Source organism: Cucumis sativus, chromosome 4 (genome assembly GCF_000004075.3).
Source record: "Cucumis sativus cultivar 9930 chromosome 4, Cucumber_9930_V3, whole genome shotgun sequence".
Classification (NCBI taxonomy): domain Eukaryota; kingdom Viridiplantae; phylum Streptophyta; class Magnoliopsida; order Cucurbitales; family Cucurbitaceae; genus Cucumis; species Cucumis sativus.
Window position 1 is genome coordinate 16,071,513 of NC_026658.2, and position 20,188 is coordinate 16,091,700.

General features: G+C 28.5%; 1 protein-coding gene across 2 annotated transcripts; it reads right to left on the minus strand.

The window, feature by feature from the left end:
• Positions 1 to 12,769: 12,769 nt before the first annotated feature.
• LOC101210053 lies at positions 12,770 to 15,534 on the minus strand. 2 transcript variants are annotated; one of them, XM_031883697.1, is made up of 5 exons: positions 15,101 to 15,534; positions 14,426 to 14,983; positions 13,999 to 14,132; positions 13,788 to 13,840; positions 12,770 to 13,245 (listed from the first exon to the last, which is right to left on the minus strand). In XM_031883697.1, exons 1-5 carry the CDS (start codon positions 15,254 to 15,256, stop codon positions 13,238 to 13,240), a joined length of 909 nt encoding a protein of 302 aa, XP_031739557.1. In that variant the 5' UTR covers positions 15,257 to 15,534; the 3' UTR covers positions 12,770 to 13,237. The 2 variants fall into 2 exon arrangements, with proteins under 2 accessions (XP_031739557.1, XP_004149927.1); XM_004149879.3 differs by having other exon boundaries at positions 13,788 to 14,132; positions 15,101 to 15,533.
• Between the last annotated feature and the right edge of the window lie 4,654 nt (positions 15,535 to 20,188).

The window sequence follows — 20,188 nt, forward strand, 5'->3', positions numbered from 1 at the left end:
ATTTAAGTTTTAAAAATAAAATTACTTAGAATAAACAAAGATATTAATAACTCATATATAAACCCTTAATTTAAAGAGATTTCTTAAAACAGTTTTCAATGTGTTTGGTAAAATTAGTTGTCAATCAAATCTATTAAAAATCACTTCTCAAACAAACATTCACTTTTTTTAGCATGTTTGAAATATGTTATTTTGCTTTTAGATTCCCTTAATTTCAATGGTCCATTTTGATTAAATTTTCAATTTTCAGTTATCAATTTTATTCTTAAAAATTAAGATATATTGATATTTAAAGCATTATTTTAGAGAAAAAAAATGAAGCTATTCTCTTAAAATTCAACCATTAATCTACAATAAAATAAAATCTAGTATTTTAAAGCATTGTTTTAGAAACTATAAATCATTAAAAATAGAATTTAATCGATCTATAACCATAATTAAAAAATTACTGCAATCTTTAACTAGCCCATTCAAATTGATTAGAGAAAACAATAATGCTTTTCAAAAAATTCATTTCTATTTAAAAATGACTACAAATGTAAATGAAACAATATTTTGAGTTCTTATCCAACATAAAAAAAAAACTATTTAATTTTTAAATTTAAATTTAAAAAGTATAAAATGTTTAAATAAAAAAATTTACATTTTTTTTAAAAAAGCCAATCTAAAATGGAAACAGTAGAAGCATTAATATGTAAATCTTAATTTTAGGGTACAATTCAAATATAATATAAGATAAATAACAAAATTGGGAGATTCAATGTTTATCCAAACAATTTTGAACTTTTTAAGAGCCTGCAAAGTAATAATTAAATAAGTATTTTGATAAATCAACCCAACCACCAAACAACATCAAATAGTTGTTGAGATTAAAAACTTCCTAACCTAAATTAATAACTTTAATTAAATGTTCTAAATATGCTATCTATCAAAAGTTAAAAGATTTAACTACATTTTATTATACTACAAAGTCACAATTTTAAAAATCTTAGAATCGTTTTTTTTTCAAATGCTTAGGACAAATTTTTTAATTTTGACCAGAGAATATTAGTTTGCTTATTTTGGTTGATAAACCTATTCGATAACGAATTTTTTTTTATGTTTTTTTCTTTTTGAGTATAATATATAAGGTAGATTTTTTTTTCTTCACATCTTTTTTTAATACAGCATATAAAAGTATAATTCTAAACGTCCAAATATCTATATATATGTAAGCTATTCTAGAGGAAGATTAAGTTTGAAGTTAGATACTAATAAGGTAAAAATAAAAGTTATGGATTAAAAATATGTTTAGTATCTAACCATCTTACAAGGAAAATTTAAACTAAATTCCAAATAAATTTATAAAATTTGTTTATTTTGGAAATTTGTTATGCTTTGCTTATTAGTTAAGCACCTTTTTTAATGATATTTTTTTAAAGAATTAAAGATAACTAATTAGTTGTATTGAAGATATATTAAAGAGGGGGAACTAATTTTCATTTATGCCTATAATGATATATGCAATTGTTTTGCATAAATTGTATATTTTGCGGATATTTATTAGTGGAAGAAAAAACTTGTTAGATACAAATCTTTGATTTGATATAGTTATTGGTTTTCTAATTTTAAAGTTACGTTTCTTTGTTAAAATATTAATTAATTTCCTATTATAAATTTAAAATCCTTTTCAAATTTTGATGTGTTTCTTTTTTAAAAAATATATAAAATAAACAATAAAGCATAAATAAATTGAATTCTAAAAAAACCATAAATATAATTAATATAGTATTTATTATAGGAACTATTTAGTTTTTGAAAGATAGAAACGCCTTACCAGATGATTTTCTTTTAATTGACTTTTTAACTTTATGAAAAGAAACTTGATTAAAAAAGATTAGACTATATATATATATGTGTGTGTGAAAGAAATAATATAATTATTTTTTATTTAATCGATAAACTTTAAAATTATTATATTCTTAAAAGAAAATAGATAATCATTTTTTTATATATAATTTAAAAACAAGTTATTGATAACCTAAGAAGCTTATTTATTAAAACGAATTTAGCTTAATAATAATTGACAAAACATTTCATTTTAAGAGGTGAGAGATTTGAATCCCTCCATATTCAATTGTTATAAAACAAAGATTAACATGTATGTCTAACTCATCCCGTATAATTCTTAAATTTTTAATAGTTAATATATGTTTCGAGTTATAAATTATTACTGTATTGTTCGTCTCTGTTATATATTCGCGTAATGTATGGCGAGAAAGTACTTTTGCATAGATTCACTAAATTATGAAAATCCTAGTTTGCACTTAGGGCATAGATAAGAGCCAAAGCCTTGCACTTATCTTATCAATAATTTTATATTAGTTTGTATTTAAATTTTAAGATGCTAAATAATAAATCAATTTGTTATAAGTTTCTACGTAGTTTATAAATTCTAATATGATATATATTTTAGTTTCAATTTGGTATAGATTTTAACCACCATTTTTTTTTTTTTACTAAACTTCTATTTTTTAAATTTAATGTTAATTACGTTAATAAGTTAAAATAATTTAAAAAAACAAGACTTATTTAAATTCCCACTATTATTACTCACATTTTGAAAATCAAAAGTGACATGTTCTAAACTAATATTAAAATTTATTTTTTCTCACATTCATATTTCAAATATATTTTTTAGTTCAATAGTTATAGAGACGGGGATCAAATTCTACCTAAAAACGAAATATTATGTTAAGCCATCTCAAAATGAAATTAGTCAATAGTACTGCTTATTTCAAATATTATGGTTACAATGAATTGTTTTAGAAAAAAAGTAATTAGGCCTTTAGCTACAACTTTTTTTCTTTAAAATTAAATAAATAGAAGAATAGATACTTTATATTGATGCCTCCTTGCAATCTGGTAAGGAAATAAAATCATTATCACGAAGGTCACAATCAAAAAAGAAAAGAAAAGCAATCAGCCAAATAGAAAAGAAAGAAAGTGAAAAGCAAAGCAAGCAAGAACGTTCTGGAGAATGAGAGGATAGTTGTCCTATCCCCCCCATCTCTTCAGATATTGCAACTATATTTTTCCCCACTTCAAATTATGGTATCACTTCTTTCTTTCTTTTCTTCTTTGTTAACATTATAAAATTTGTATGAATTATTTATATAAAAAAAAGACATTTAAAAAATATATAAAAATGACATATTTAGAACAATTTTAAAAACGAAAAATTCTCTCAATTCTTATCGGAAATACAAAAATGTGCTTTGATTAATTGATATTCAACCAAAAATGCATCGGTCATTCAACCATTTGAAAAACGATTGATTTGACATTAGATAAACAATTTTTTTCAAGATTTTTTTGGTACACATTCTTATATTTGGTTTTCAAAGTTTTTTGGTACATATTTTTTAGATTCATTTAGATTTGACTATTTATCTTTTATATTTGAAAATGGTATGTTTTTTTTTCATTTTGTTAAATATTTGTTTGTACTTATGAAAATTAACCTATAAAGAACCCATTTTCTCATTATATAATAAAAGAATATATAAAACATAAAAAAACAACAAAATATTATTATAATATAAATAATAGATATCTTAGCTTATTTAAGGATAAAAATAATGTATTATTTGTTATAAAAATCAACATTTTATTAATATTTTTCATAATTTTTTAAAAATAAAATTTAGACCTCCATATTTTAAATTTTAATCAAAATAAAAATTCATTAACATGTGTATTTTCGATAGATTTTAAATCTAGTAAATATTACTATTTTGTTATTATTTTTTAAAAGCTTTTTCTTATTATTTTTGACTCTTGGTCTTTTAGAAACATATTTATAAATGTACTTTTTGTGTATAAGAAAATATTATTATGATTTAATTAATTTAAAGAAAATATTAAGTGTAGGATTTAACTAAAAAAAAAAAGTAGAATTCAACAATTTAATTATTTTTGTTATCTAAAAAAAATAATAGAGCAGATTGGTGAAAGCCAAAACATTTGACAAATGTCAACTTTTAAATGGGAAGAGAAATTTGCAATATTGTAAAATACTTTAGTAATAAAATTGATACCGATGTTTGGTGATTTTGGAGAGTAAGGCCAAAGTTGTACTGACCACGTGCGTGATAATGAGAAAGTGATGTACTCCCAATAAATATATATATTAATTTTTGAAATGAATGGTTAATCAATTCACTAATTACAAATTATTCAATTTTGGTCCAATTCCATATTATCATTTCCGCTAAAGTTAAATACTTCATCTTAGTTAATGAAAAGTTTAATTTAGTTCCATCTTAAATAACTAGGTTTATGGACCAACCAAGTTTGAGTCCTATAAAGCCGATCGTAAATTTTTCTCCAAAAAGTCTAGAGAGAATTTTCGATCAATCATATGAATTTCCTCACGTCTGATGATTGAACTAGTTTGAACCTCAAGTCCTGACATCATTTCTTGACTTCAATTTCAAGAACATCATGTGCTACGTTTTCTCAAATCAAACGTATACATTCAACAAAAAAAGAATCAAATAATAAAATATTAGAGAACAAACCACATCACATGAAAATCAACATAAACACAAGATCAATTTCATGAACATGTTTCTCTTGAAACCTCGTGCAAACATATATATATATATATATATATATATATATATATATATATATATATATATATATATATATTTGTTCGTGCTTAATAAATTTATTTAGCACTAATTGTTTGTGTGTTTGGTAAGTCAATCTTAGAATATAAGGAGTTGTTATCATTCTTCTCTCTTCTCTTTAACAACATGACCATAGTTGTTGGGTTGATAAATTATTGCTTTATGATGCTTCTTAACTTGTTAAGTTTAATTTGCTTTTGTTGAGTATTAATCATCTCTATCTAATTGATTGTTCCTGTATTTGATAAATCATCCTAGAATTGGAGGAGTTGTTATCAGTTGTTCTCCTTTTTCTTTTTTGGATAACTTTAGGCATAAAATTATTCATGAATGACTTAATTGAATGGACAAATGATTAGATGAAATATATATATCTCATGCAAACCTCTCATTTATTTGTTGTGTTATTGAATAAAGTAAAATTACAATTAAAGTAGACTAATTAAAGAAAGATAAGTGTAGCATCACAGCCAACATTTAAATATGTATTTTAGAATAGTTAAATGGATTGGATGGTCACAATCAAACCTATCGCCTTCACTCAAATCACCCTCGTGGAATTAAGAAATGGGATTAAAGTAGAATGGGCACATCAAAGCCTTTGATGGAATCGACACCTTTGAGATGATGTCAAAGAGTTGTTGGAATATATATATAAAGTATGCCTCTCAAATCATGCTATCCTTTTGACACGTCTGATTCATACTTAACATAAAACATCTTAAATATTATCTTCATTATGTTAACTAATTTTTATTATTAATTGCACATTCTATTATTACATACACCCATATAACTTTTTTATACTCTTCTTTTTAGAAAATAATTAACCATTATTATAATCATCAACTTTTACAACGCTTTCAAAACTAGATTGTCTTTACATTTTACATAAAAGATTGAAATGTTCTCAAACAAAAATTTAAATAGTCATACTGTTTCATGTTTAAGATTTCGTTCCAAACTAAGTATTTTGAAAAGAATAAAGTTGAGGAGAATAGGTATAAAATTTATAATATCAACATTATATTTGTCAAATATTTAATAGGCTAATCTCATAAGTCATTTTAATTTGATTTAAAACCATTTTCAAAATTTTTAATTTGTTGTGATTGATTAATCTGGACGTCACCTTGTCAAACATCGCGAAAAGTGAACGTATTAAATTTAATTTTAAAATTTTCGCGACGACTTGTTCCTCTACGTTGCGGAAAGGGACTTTCTGCGATGTAACATTGTGTGCATTGCGGAAAGCGAACGCATTAAATTTAATTTTAAATTTTCTGTGACGTCTTGTTCCTCTACATCGCGAAAAGGGACTTTCCGCAACGTAGCATTGCAAAAATTTATTCTTTCTTCAACAGAGAACGTTTGTACTTCTTATTCTTTAACACACTATTTATTCTTTCTTCAACACAGAACAAAATGCAAAACGAAAATAAACCCAAAATCAACTTAGATGCATCTTCTATTTTCTTTGTTACTTAAGGAAATAAGAAAAAAACCAAGTAATAAATAATGTTGTCTTCTTCTTGAGTATGCATATCTAGCTAGGTGAGTTAGGGCATGTATCTTTGCATCTTTACCTTCTCTTTATATGCACTCGATCTTCTTCAAATGAATTTCAATCTTCACATGTTAAATATTGAACTTTTGGAGAAAAAATTAAGAATGAAAATATAACAAACTAATGGAATAAAATACTCAACAATGTTGGTAGAAAGAAATCAAGGAAGCCCTTTATATAGTAACGAAAGTTGGAGAAATGTAAATGAAAAACTATTAGTCTTTCATAAATAATTATATTACAAAAATATATATTTATTTTTTAAAATGGATGTGAAAAACCATTAATCTTCCATAACTATTATATTATAAAAATATAATTTTTTTAAATTTTTTTAATTAATTTGTAAATTGTAAATGAAAAACCATTAATCTTCCACAATTAATTAACTACAAAGAAAAGAAAAATGAATTTACCATAAAACGAATGAATTGAAACACAAAATTAAACTTAAGGGTATAATGGGGAGAAAAAAATTTGTGTAGGTTGAGACTTTTATATATACTGTAGATTATATATATATCTATTTTTTTTTTGTTTTCTTTTTTAGAAAATCATTTAAATATCCAACTATGTTATTATCCATTACAAAGTTATGTGTGCGTGTCTATATGTATATATAAATACATACACATATATATATATATTTGATGAAGTGTCCACGTCGTTCTCATAATGTAAAAGAATGATACTATCCATTTTTAATATTTGCTTTAGAGCTAAATTAACTACTAATATTTAATAATTTTGCATAAAAATGAGTTGAACTACATTTAAGAAGAATGCAAAAATGACATGAAAGCTAAGTAAGATGGAAGTACCATGCTAAAAGCAAGTCATCAAGAACCCCAATAAACTTCTATAAACACTTTTAGATGGATAATGGTAAATCAAAGTGGAAATCTACCTTGCCAGCTATCACATACAATGACTTGTGTCCACTATTATCAAGTTTATGCATATTCTATTAATTCTTTATTATTTCCTATCCCTAAAATATGAAATTTATGGCTGTATAAATTTATGAATTGTCACCATCAATATACAGTAAATACCCACAAAAGAAAATTTCCTAAAATCTCTAAAATTTCCAAAACCTTATTTGGTATCAGAGCTTTCACATGGCCAACACCAATCTCGCCACTGCCATCATCAGGTCTTCCTCAACCAGTTTTTCAAATCCTCTTCTCAACCAAGTTTTCAACCAACTGACAACAACCAAGCTTGACCGGAGCAATTACCTTATATGGAAGACTAGCTATGACCTTCAGATCCTCAAAGGTTACAAGAGTTAGACAGCCATCTATCCGGTGAGACTCCATGCCTTCCGAAGTTCATCCCAACAGATTCCAATACGAGTGCTTCAGAAATAGAAGAAGCTAAAGGTGTTGCTCATCGTGCTTCGTCAAGTTTGCAGGCTACAATAATCACCAACTCTTTATTTGAACAATGGGTAACCACTAATTTATTGTTGCTTAGATGGATTTATAATTCCATGACATCAGAAGTTGCAATCCAATTAATGAGATTCATCGGTGCTAAAGATCTGTGGGAAGCAATAACACAAGATTTTGTTGGTGTTCAATCAAGAGTCGAAGAAAACTTCCTCCAACAAACGTCTCAGACAACTAGAAAAGATAATTCCAAAATGGAGGACTACTTACATATTACAAAAATGAATGCTGACAATCTTAGTCAAACTGATAGCCTTGTCCCTCCACAAGTCCTTTCATATGTTCTATTGGAATTAAACGAAGTTTACAATATGGTAATTGCTGTCGTTCAAGGAAAACCGAATATATCCTAGTTGGATATGTAATCAGAGGTCCTCATATTTGAAAAAAAGACTGGAGCATCAGAATACTTAAAATGTTATTGGTAGTATTATTCCCAATGTTTCTGTTAATGTGGCACAAAGTCGAAATCCCAATGAATCTAGAACCCACCTGTTGGAATTGATGCTCTAAATCTTGTGTTTTTGTAATTTGTAATTGTATTATACAAATATTTTATTTATAAAATAAAATAAAGTGTTTTATTTTGTTTGAAATTTAGTTGTATATTAACACACAAAACCAATAAATTAACATTCAAGGTTATCTTTTGTAACCTAAACATGTATGTGAAGACATACAAGTGGATCATGTGTTTAAGTGATAACCTAAATGATCTGTAGTAGATGGATAAGGTATCCTACTTTATCCTGGTGACACAACGAATACAACATGCTTTGTAGTTGTTGCAATTGTTCTGAAGTGCTATAAATGATTTGATCCTAATCATTCTTGGACGAGACATTAGAGCAGAGATATTCTATACAAAGAGTTTGTATAAGACCAACCCATAAAATGAATAGTCTCTCTTATTAACACTATTACTAGTTGATACCACATTTCACCGGATGACCATAGATGATTTCGACTTGAATCCTGAGTGAGTTGTGAACTTCTTTCTATGAAGGCAGTCATTTGGTTTGCATGGGTGAGAGTGACCTATGTTGCTGACTTAATATGCCAACTATTTTGGAGATTCATCTAATTGGAAAACTGGAAACACATCTACACAAGAAAGAATTCACTCTTTCTGTATAGATAGAGTAAGTAGAGAAATTGCTCTCTTAAGGCTTGATTCCGAGGCTTGAACAATGTGGCACCACACACTCTATCTTGGCTCGAGAGGAGTTCAATTATAGTGAAACTATAACTTATTGTTCATTAGATGAATTAGTGGTACTTAAGGATTTAGATGCAACTACAGGGGCAACACGTTGCCTTTTGGCCTAATTGTTCTTATGAGTACTTTGTGAAGGGTCATTGTACTTTTGATTGGTTATTGCTTGTCTCATTGTGTGCCTATGCAATTGCTCGTAGATATGTTATGCTAAAGCTTTAATTGAGTGACCTATCATGCGACCAGACTAGGCTCATGCGATAAAAGGTGCAATTCATATTCATGTGTTGCTAAACTTCTCATGATATGCATGTAATACAAGTTTTTCTCTCTGTAGCCCAAGTGTAAGCGAAGAGAGGTTTTTTTGTAAGTCCATGGTCGAACATAGGGAATTAATGCTCTTAATGATTTTATCACGCAACTAACTCATGTAGTATAATTTATATAGTATATATATGAACAATTTAATTTATCATAATTATTTACACTAAGGTGCCTTTGGTGGTGTAAGGTGAACATGACAATAGAGTGAAATAGAGAAAGAACTCATTAATGGCATGGTAGGAAGGAATGCTTAATTGGCTAATCGCAGCGATTTGTGCATTAGTAGTTCAAGGAGATATAAAGCCTTCATTGACTTCAGAATTAAGGTGAGTGACCTTTCACCGTCAACGCCTTTGTCGTACTCGCTGACCTCTCGGGATCCAAATACTTAAAGTCAAGCTATATGATTTGTATCTAATCAGTTTGTTTGTATTACAAGTAACTTATCCTTAATTAAGGCAAACAACTTTTCAGTACTTTTTTGCGTACGTTAACATCTTTGCAACTTATGCAAAGGATGAATTCAACGATAAGATTGTATTGCTACAAGTCCAAATGGCCTACCCTATAGACTACTCCTCGACCCAATCAGCCCACAAGTTTAATTGGTCCACTAAATTCACTAAACCTACCAAGATATTTGTGCCATACACCTATCCTCCCATCAGAAACCCTCATACTTGTCTTGTCTTCGTCTCCGTCTCAAGAAGTCTCTCCATCATCTGAAAAACGTCCCTATCCTACCGCTTCCCCCATCTTCACTGGTACTACCCAAAAACACCTCATTCGAAAATACACAAGAAAGTACTACCCCAAAAGCCTCTACTCTGGTTCTCCCCTCTTATCCCATGGTTACTTGTGCTAAATCTGATATTTTTAAACCCAAAGCTTGGCTTTGTCATTCTTCATTCACTTGATTGGGCTCTTATCGAACCAACTCGCCTACAAGATGCATTTAATATTGAAGGGATAAAAACTCTATGCAGCGAAAGATCAATTAACAGAACCATAAACTCAATTTAGTTAGGAAGTTAAAAATAATAGTACGTTGAAAAAAAAAATACATAAACTAATTTTATATGGCTAAGCATGCTTTAAAAAAAACAGAGAAAAGGAAAGGTACTTACTCTCATCAAACCCTCTCTCCTCATAAAACATCAAATTATGACACCTACACTTGGAGACCTTTCTATTCTCTAAGCTAGAGATTTTGGTTAGTGGGAACCAAAATTGGAAAGAGAATTTTAAGAGAGGATTATTTTCTTTTCTTGAGAGGAAAAAAAGAGTACGCAAAATTCTTTTTTTTTAAGAGAAAAAATATTTCTCCTTGTCGTACTCTTACCATTTATTTAATTTAATTTCAAATCAAATAAAAATAAATAAACAATTTAATTTAAATTAAATAATTAATTGAAGATTAATTTTTATAAATAAAACAAACCGACAAAATATAAATGAAAAAGTGCAGGGACTTGGCCATTTTTTAAAATATTTCAGATTTGACCTTCAATTTCATCCTTTTTATTCTCTTTTTTCTATAATTTTGCCCGTTTTTCTTTTATTTTTTTTTCAAACTGTGATTTGGTTAAATATCGTGTACCAAATATACGAGATCTATTTTTGAAAAGTAAAAAAGTTTGAAGAAGAATGATATTTGTTTGTAGGTGCCAACTGCCTAAGTGTTGTAACCATATCTTTTCCAAAACGTAGTTGGCAAAAGACTTTCGTCTATAACACAGATTCACCAAGACATTAAAACAATATTAAATAAAACCTCAAAAACGAATAAACAATATTTGAACATCAAATACATACAACTCTTCTATTGAAAAAAACTTCACAACTCTTTTCAAGTTTTGGAGTAACACAATATTATAACTATAAAATCTTATAAACTTTTCTTTTTCTTTTTGTTGATTTTATCATAGAACTCCATAAGTGAAAATTTCAAATAATCGTTTACATACAATCTTTTTTGTTCTTTTAGCGTAGCAACCGTACTACAAAAGTTTAGAAAAAATAAGATAAAATTTAAAAAGAACAAAAAAAAAAAAAAAAGAGAGGAAAGAACATACTTTTTTTTAGAATAATTGTGTTTTTGGTCAATGTTAATGTTTGAGTTGGAACAACTACTCATGTTTATCTTCTCAATCAAATATATACATAATATTAATGGTTAATTTTTTATTATTTTTTAAGTCTTATCAACTAGTTTTGAAAATTACAATTTACGTCTACGTCTAGTATAAATTTAAAATTTAGCAAATTAATAATAGTATTAGTTTAAATTTTAGTAAATTAATAATTATACTGTTTTTCTAATTAATATAATAAAGGGCATTGATTAATTGATAAAATTTAAATGGATACAATTTTCAACCTTTAAAAGAATAAATGAATATCTTAGAACAAAGGTTTATGTTTACTTTCTAAAAAGTATGTGGTTATCTACATTTCTGTATAGAATATTTTGGGTTGGTGTAATAGTTGGAGAAATTTTTTTTCTACTTTTTTTATTCAATATTTTTATGTTTACTATTGTTATATTTTGGTAAAATTCTACTTCAAGAAATAGGCTAAAGTCATAACAATACTGGAAAAATAGGTATGTGATGAAAGTATAAGTTAACTTGGGCTGAAATAAACTTTATAGGATCAAATAACTATTTTTCTCCACCAATCATAAATATAATGTTTGAAAGTTTGAAAAGAACTAAATTTAAAAACCAAATCTTTTTTAACAAAAACTATATTATATTATATGGATAGTAATTGAGACACATTATTTTCATGGTGATAATATCTTTTATACATAAATAAAATATATAAGGTGAAACTCATAGATCAGTTTGGTTTTCATAAAAAAAAAAAAAAAAAAAATCATTTTTGTTTGTTAAAAAATATTCATGTTTTGAAAATCAGTGGTTAGTTGTTGAGTTGTGACACATAATTGGATCCTCTTTCTTTTAATTTATCTATCAAATTTACACAATTTTATCATGTGATAATTGTGGATATTTAATACTTAATAATAAAATGAGATATAAATAATGAAGTAAAGGCCATGTGATAATTGTTAAAAAGTATGGTTGCTTAATTTTCTTTTAATATTTCAAAAAGTATTGTAGTCAAGACTTGTAATATTGACCATATTGATTTTTCAAGAAACCAAACCTAAATTTATTTTTTGAATTTGGATATGTAATAAAAAAAAAGCAAACTATTAAGAGAGAAATAGTGAGAAAACAAACTCATTTAAGAACTAAGAAAACAAAGGGTGATCAAACATGAGTGAAATGCCCCCTGATGTTGAAGGAGTCGTTTAAATCCTACTATCTCCTTCTCCCCTTTTCTGTGTTGTTTTTGTTGAAGTGAAGTGACTTCTAAAAATGCTGAAGGGTTGAGCTATGTTCCATAATGCAGTAAGAAGAAAATATTAGTCCTAATAGACTCAAAAGTGACGTTTCAGATCCTTCTCAAAAATAAAATTAAATATATTGAGCATGTCAAATATAGTACTGAGAATTTGAGATAAAATAAAGTATACAAACTTGAAATTAAAACTTTGTATCATTCACGTACGGCAACTGAAAAGTACTGAACAAAGTAACATCCAAAGTAAATGAAACAGAAACAGACAATACTTACATTATAGATTTACACGATTCCATAAATGAACATCAAATGAATAACACCGATTCAGATGTATAGCATAAACATGGAGGTAGTGTTTTAATACTTTCTAAAGGTAAGATTAAGACGGCCGGGACGCAGACCAGTATGATGAAGCAAAAACTTGGGTGTCGATTTTGGTATGATTGAAGATACTCCATGGAATATATGTCTAGATTCGCCACCAAAAATTAGAACATCACCTGATTCCAGTTCAACCATCTCTGCTTTATCCACATTTCTTTTATCTCCATACAAGAATTCTGCTGCATTGCCTACAGAAAAGGAAACAACCGGTAGTCCCCTCCAAAGACTCTCTTTGCTTTCATCACGGTCCTGCACAACAAATTGAACTTGTTAGAAAAAGTTTGGGAGGTTAAATTACAAATTTAGTCCCTAAACTTCAAGATTTAGGTTTATTTGATATATTTTTAGTACAATGGGGTGGGAGATTCCAACCAAGGAGCTTATGGACGTTAACACATTCATAGGCTATGTTGCTTTGGTAAATCTATTCAGTCTATGAACTTTCAGATTTTTTATATTCTGTGAATCTGCTTGACACACCACGTGACGATGTTAGACATAAGGTTCAAATTTCTATCTAATAGTCAGAAAACTAACTTAAAAGTCTAGGAAACTGTGATGCACATGATTGAAAGTTAAGAGACATTCTTGAAAGTTTATGAACAAAATTAACACAAACTTCATTGTTGAGAAACTAAACTTATAATGTAAGCATTTATTTATCGTGTGAATAAAAATGGCTAATTGCCAAAGAACATGAGTTGGAATTAGCATTACACTTGAAGAAAAAACCACCTTACGGCATTCAGATTCATTTAAATATAATTGTGATACAAAGGACAAGCACTAACCTGATGCAGACCCAATCTTCCCCTCGTTGTGTAGAAGTTCGCAATGCATATGTCTGGAGACATTGACGGAAGAATTTCTTCTACATTACTTATATTGCAGTTGTTCTTGATGAAGGCATGTGCATCTTTAAGTGCACGTTTAACAAGAAATGTAAATTGAGGAGGTATATCTGGTGGTTTATTACCATCCACAACCCGTTTGTTTTCATACCTTCTTGTTTGAGGATCCCAGTCCAATCCAAGACACATCATACGAAGCCTAAGTTTTGCTCCATCTTTATAACCAGGCTGGTAAAATCCCCCTGGGCCAATACCAAGATTTTGACAAGTTTTCACTATATTGATCTGCAACAAGAATAATGAATCCTCAATTACTAAACCCTAACTTCCATACGGAAAAATATAAGATATAAAAACACCATCCCGTCATTTAAGCAATGTAAGGCAACAAGGAGTAATATCAGCAAAGAGATGAAACTACAGGGCACCTCTTAACAATAGGCAACATTGGAAATTTTATAATTAGCAAAAGTGAAGTAGGTTAATGTCCATCATCCCAAGATGGGTATTCTAGAGAACAAAATGCCAATTCCCATTTCTAGTTCATATAAGTGTTGACAATTGAAGCAAGAGAATACCTGTTCACGTGGAGTGATGTAGTGCTTCAGTAAAACCATTCCAGGCCTCAACAGTCTATAATCTTTCACAGTGCCACCCTCTTTAACAACATAAATATTTCTATGTTTCACATTACCTCCCCCAGGTAAACAAATATCAAATGGTGGTTCAAAGGGAAGTGAATTGTCCGTAACTACAGATTCTTTGGGACCGGTATCAAGGGACTGGAGCTTTGAGACAAACACTTCATTTTTCTTCCCAAAATGAATAGGAAGAGATGATTTATACTCCTGACAAGAATCGTTCAAAAATTCAAGCCTCTCTACTTGATATGATCTTGCATTACTCTTCAAATCTCTTTTGGACCCTAAATCTATCCGGCTTCTTCTAGTATTTTGTCTATGAACAGGTAGAGACTCATCATAATTATAAGATTTGGGTTCACGTTCCTTGGGATTTAGATGCACAGGAATGCTTCCCACATGTATGACATCTGAACTATTATCTCTGTCATGCAAATGTTCCTTGTCTCTCCCACAACCACAAGAACTACCACAACATGAAGAGTCAGGTAATGCCTGAAGAATAACGAAATAGACTTGAAATCAAAATCAAATTAATAGAAATACAGTAGTAAGATTGAGTATAAGAGCAATGAGTAATTAACAGTGAATAATAATCTCAGTATTCCTCACATGGCTATTTGCTGAAGTGGAAAACGAATCCATTGGTTGAAATTGAAGCAAACGAAAGCCGCGCAGGCAGGGAAATGAAGAAGCAGGGAATAGAAGGCGACGAAGTTGATTGGAGGAGGGCGATGGGGGAAGGGGAAGTGTACGGATGAAAAACATTGGGAAAATTGGATATTAGAGAGATACTTTATAGGGTTCAGAAATTGAGGATGAATGATGATAAAATCGGAAAAGAAGAAGGAAATGGAAGGGTCGGAGGAGGATGGGAATGACATAATGAGGATATTGTAGAATTAATCCGCAAGTTTCGGTCGTGGCCGCCGCGTTGGCCGAGGAGACTGCACCGGGAAGAGGAAGAGGAAGAGGAAGGAGTCAGGATTTCGGCCATTTTCAAAGCTGTGTGTGTGATCATTTCTTGTGCTGAAATAAAGAGGCTAAATTGATGGTCATATTCATTGAAATTATAAAACTAAAATGTATTGCAATTTTTATTTTTATTTTATTTTTGGACAACTTTGAAATTGAATGTGTTAGAAAAAAGGTTAACTTTAACTTGGAATGTATCTAATAATTTATTTGACTCAATTAAACTTGTAAATTTGACTCAATTAAACTTGTAAATTTTGAACAAGTTTATCGTTTTAAACCCTCTATTATAATTGCTTTTGAAACTTTTTAATACATTAAATCTTAAATTTGTGTGTAAACTTCTTCAAGGGTTATTTTTACAATACACAATTCTCAATCAAATTTTAAATTGATTCATTTATAAAAGTTTGAATCTTAACGATACAATTATGAGTTTTACGAAAAAAAAATATGTATACACTTTCAGAGTTTAAATCAATGGAATTACCGATTAGTGTTTTAAAGTACAACTAAAAAAATTAAGGAGTGTAAATTTATATTTTCACAAATTTTAATTAATTTTATCCATATTTGTGGTGTAATATTATAAAATTATTTTGTAAAATTAACAGGTATCTCTATCTCTACAAAGCCCAACCTATGATACAGCCCAGGTTGAAATGAAAAACCAAGCCCAAAGAATAATCCTCAAAGATCACAATTTTCACATGTATAAATAAATAGTTTCAAAAGTAAGGTCTTATAGTACATTAACACTATAATTATTGGAGAAAAGAATTATCAATTTCACGATATTAATCAATAAATAAACATCTTCTATGACTTGTGAAAAGTAAAAACAAAGGGGAAGAAAATTCTAATATCAAATTGGAGTTTTGTTCACTACAAAACACACAACATGGAACGATGAGTAATCATGCTTTAACATTTTTAAGCACTTCAGAATGAATTATATGAAAAAGAAGAGATCAAGAGTGGAATGGAATGCTTATCCTAACATGTGTTTTGTCCGCTTCATCTCATACCTCTTATCAATGGTTCTTAATGAAGTTCATAACAACCTTTGGTTGGTTGTTAGTCGCCAGAGAGTTACTAAACGATAGTTATGACTGTTAACAACTATCATTGACAGACTTTCATGATCTTTCTCTCCCTGTTCCCTCTTATTTCTCCATGTCTCTGTCTTTATCCCCTTTCTTGGATTTATCATTTCATTTCTAATCTTCATTTTCATAAATATTAACAAGATATGGACTCCCTTGTTTAAGAAGGTTCAACGCTCAAGTGTGGTTCGATTGTGCATGCTAGTTGTGGATTATTGAATCTTCTTCATCTTCTGCCGTCCATAATTGTTGATGCACTTCATTCTGCCTACTAGTTATCTCACATATGGAACAGAATGTCAAGATCGTCAATTAACCAAACTGCTTAGTTACCTTGTCAAGTGAAATCAAAAGTTGCAAAACATAAACAAGTTAGTATGACTCTGCATTCTTTGTGCAAATAGATTGATCGAAAAAAAGAAAAAAAATATTAAATAACAAACAAAAACGAGAACGAGAACATATTAAAAAAACAATAATCAAGATGAAAAAAATATTAAAGGCTATTAAAAGAAAAAAGGAATTAAATTAATAAAAATGCTAACAAAAAAAAAAGTAGAGATACAATATATAGAGAATAAAGCTTAAGAAAAAATTAACAACGAAAAGACACGATAATAAATAAAACAAATATAAACAATAAGGTACGAAGAAATATGTAATAAATAAATAATATATATATATATATATATAAATAAAAGAGAAGCTGATGAGATAATAAATTAATAATTATAAGAGGGAGAAAAAATATAGAAATTTGAACAATAATAGTAAGAAAATATTTAATCATTTAGTTTCTTTTTTTTTGGAGTTTTCTTATTGAAGCTTGAAGAATGATAAATAAAATAATGAAAGTAGTAAGAATAAGAAACAATAAAGAACTTTCAAACAAAATAAACAAAATAATAAGAAGAAGATGAAATTAATAACAAACAAAATAATAACAAACTACTTTAAGAGTAGTTAAATAACATTTTTTACAAAAGTTGGTTAATAACAAAATTAAAAGGTAGTCAAACTATGACAAAAATTAATCAACCAATTGAATTAATTTTAAATAAGGTCAGATAAAATTAGGTGATTACACAACCAAATAAGAAAATTCCATGATGCAAGATCATTTTTTCATAAATTCTATATATGTCTTGCGAATTGTATATTCTCTGCGATTTATTAATCCTGGACCATTTTGGTGCAATTAAAGCCCAAGGGCGAATAACTAAAGGTAGGGTGATTTTTTAGATGAAAATCGAGTTAATTTGGAGAACTTTTCGAGTGAGACTGGAATCAGAGAAAGATATTTAAGAATTCTCGGCAATCCTATTGAAGGTAAAAAATAAAATTTGAAGATCTCGAGGCTATCTTGAACCTATTTCGACCAAAAGTATCTACACGATCATGTTCTTTCATCCTAGATCATGGAGGATCTCGGGACATGGTATGCTCGAAATCGTGTACTAAAATCTACACGATTGTGTATCACTCGCGTGTGACCAAAATATCGCATGTTGATAGGGGATAATTTTGGTATTTTACATTGTGGGTTTGTGGGTCTTTTTCGTTTTCAAAATTGTTTTATACAACGTAAATATTTTGTCGGTTTATTATATTTTTTAAAAAACCCTAAAATGAATTTATTTTTATATTTAATTAAACCTTAAATTTTTAATTTTCTATTAATACATTTTTTAAGTAAAAATTAGGGGTGTAAGAATAACCTAAATAACCCGAAAAACCGGACTACCCAACTCATATTATATGAGTTGGATTGGATTAGTTTAAAATGTGAGTTGGGTTGGGTTGAGATTTTTTGTTTTTTCGAGTTAGGTTGGGTCTCGGATTTGGGGTTGAAAAATCTGGTTCAACCTAACTCAACTCGAATTAATAATATATAGGTTATATTTATATTATACATGAAATTTATATCTTCTTTATGCGTTTTATTAATCCGGGGTCATCTTAATGTACCAAGATCAAATAACTAAAGGCACAAGTTTTTCATCTTGAGACATCTCAAAGCAATGTATTGCCGAGATCGAATAAAATAAAGGTAAAATTCATTCATCCCAGGTCATCTAGGTGCTACTAAGGCCCAAGATCCACTAACTAAAGGAATAAGTCCTTCATCTTAAGGCATCTTGGGGCAATGTATGCCCGAGATCAAACAAAATAAAGGTAGAGGACAATCTCCGTGTCACTAAGGTTCGAGAGCCAAAAACTAAAGGAAGAATTCTTTCATCCCGAGGCATCTTGGAGCATTGTATATCTGAGATCGAATGAATTAAACACATAATTCTTTTATCTTGGGACATCTTGATGCAACTAAGGCTTGAGATCGTGTATTATGATCTACACTATCATTTAAATTTAAAAGTCATCAATTAAAAAAATATATAATACAATCCCACAACAACTCAACTCATATTTTAAGAGTTTTTGTTAATAAGTTGGTAATATGATTTGAATTATTCGAATTACCAACTCAACCAATCCGAAAAATATGAGTTAGGTTGAGAATGTCTCCCAACCCAACCCATTTATACCCTTAATCAAAATTGCAACCACATTTATGATTTGCATCCCTCGCCACTATTGTTGTGAGAGAAAAATAAAACATAATTTTTAGACACCTTGAATATAAATACCAAACAGACACAAGTCTAGAATTGCAGTTAAATGTAATTAAACTTATAATTTTAAGCTAATAGAAACTTGTTTCCCTCTTTACATCATTTTTTTTTTCTTCTTTGCTGCGGTATAAAATATAAACTATCAACTAAGAGAAGGAAAAAATTTTGAACTTTTAAGTTAAAGAAAATATAACACTTCTTTGACTCACCTTATTAATACATACAAAGTTAGTAAAGGTCAAATAATGAGTATAATATTCATAAACTTTACTAAAATAACCAAATTTAATTTGTATATCCTCCCAAAGTTCAGTTATGGTTAGAATGTTTGAGTGCAGAAGTGAATGACTTTTGGTAGATGGAAAATTAATCTTATCTTCAAATTAAGTTCTAATGTCAATATATATTATGGTATGTTCATTGATTTGATATCCTAATCTTGGATGTTTCAATATCTACCAAATTAGCTTTTGGCTACATACCCAATCCCACATGTGAGGAAAGGAGACAAGGGCATTGGGCACCATGAAATAAGGACAATTTTAATTTAATGTGAGATTAGATGAGTTGAAAATTCTAGACACATTTAATAATTAAGCTACACATTTGAATTAGATATAACTAAAGGAACTATATATTGATTTTATAAATTAATTTACTTTATGTATAGCACAGGTTCATTTTTAATTTCATTTCTTTAATAAGGATATAAGTAGGTTTTACTCAATATCTACCTAATCGACTATTTTGAGAGAGAAAATAAAAATAGCAAGAGTGTTCAACTATAGAATGGTCTACTTTAATGTTGGTTTCATTTGTACATAACTTAGAATTTAGTTTTTGTAAATTTGAAATATTAATTTTAGTGTCCAAAATTTGGATAGAAAAAAGCACTTAATTTTTATTTGACAATAACAATAAATTTGTAATTTGAAGAAGGTAGCATGCAAGATGAAAATCTATATTGGTGTTTTACTTGCCACATAGGT

Coding starts and splice junctions, on each gene's coding strand:
- LOC101210053 (XM_004149879.3), bottom strand. CDS start 15,256: ATGTTTTTCATCCGTACACTTCCCCTTCCCCCATCGCCCTCCTCCAAT. Junction 14,133..14,425: donor ACATCACTCCACGTGAACAG/GTATTCTCTTGC, acceptor TTCTTGTTGCAG/ATCAATATAGTGAAAACTTG. Junction 13,246..13,787: donor GAAGATTGGGTCTGCATCAG/GTTAGTGCTTGT, acceptor TTTGTTGTGCAG/GACCGTGATGAAAGCAAAGA.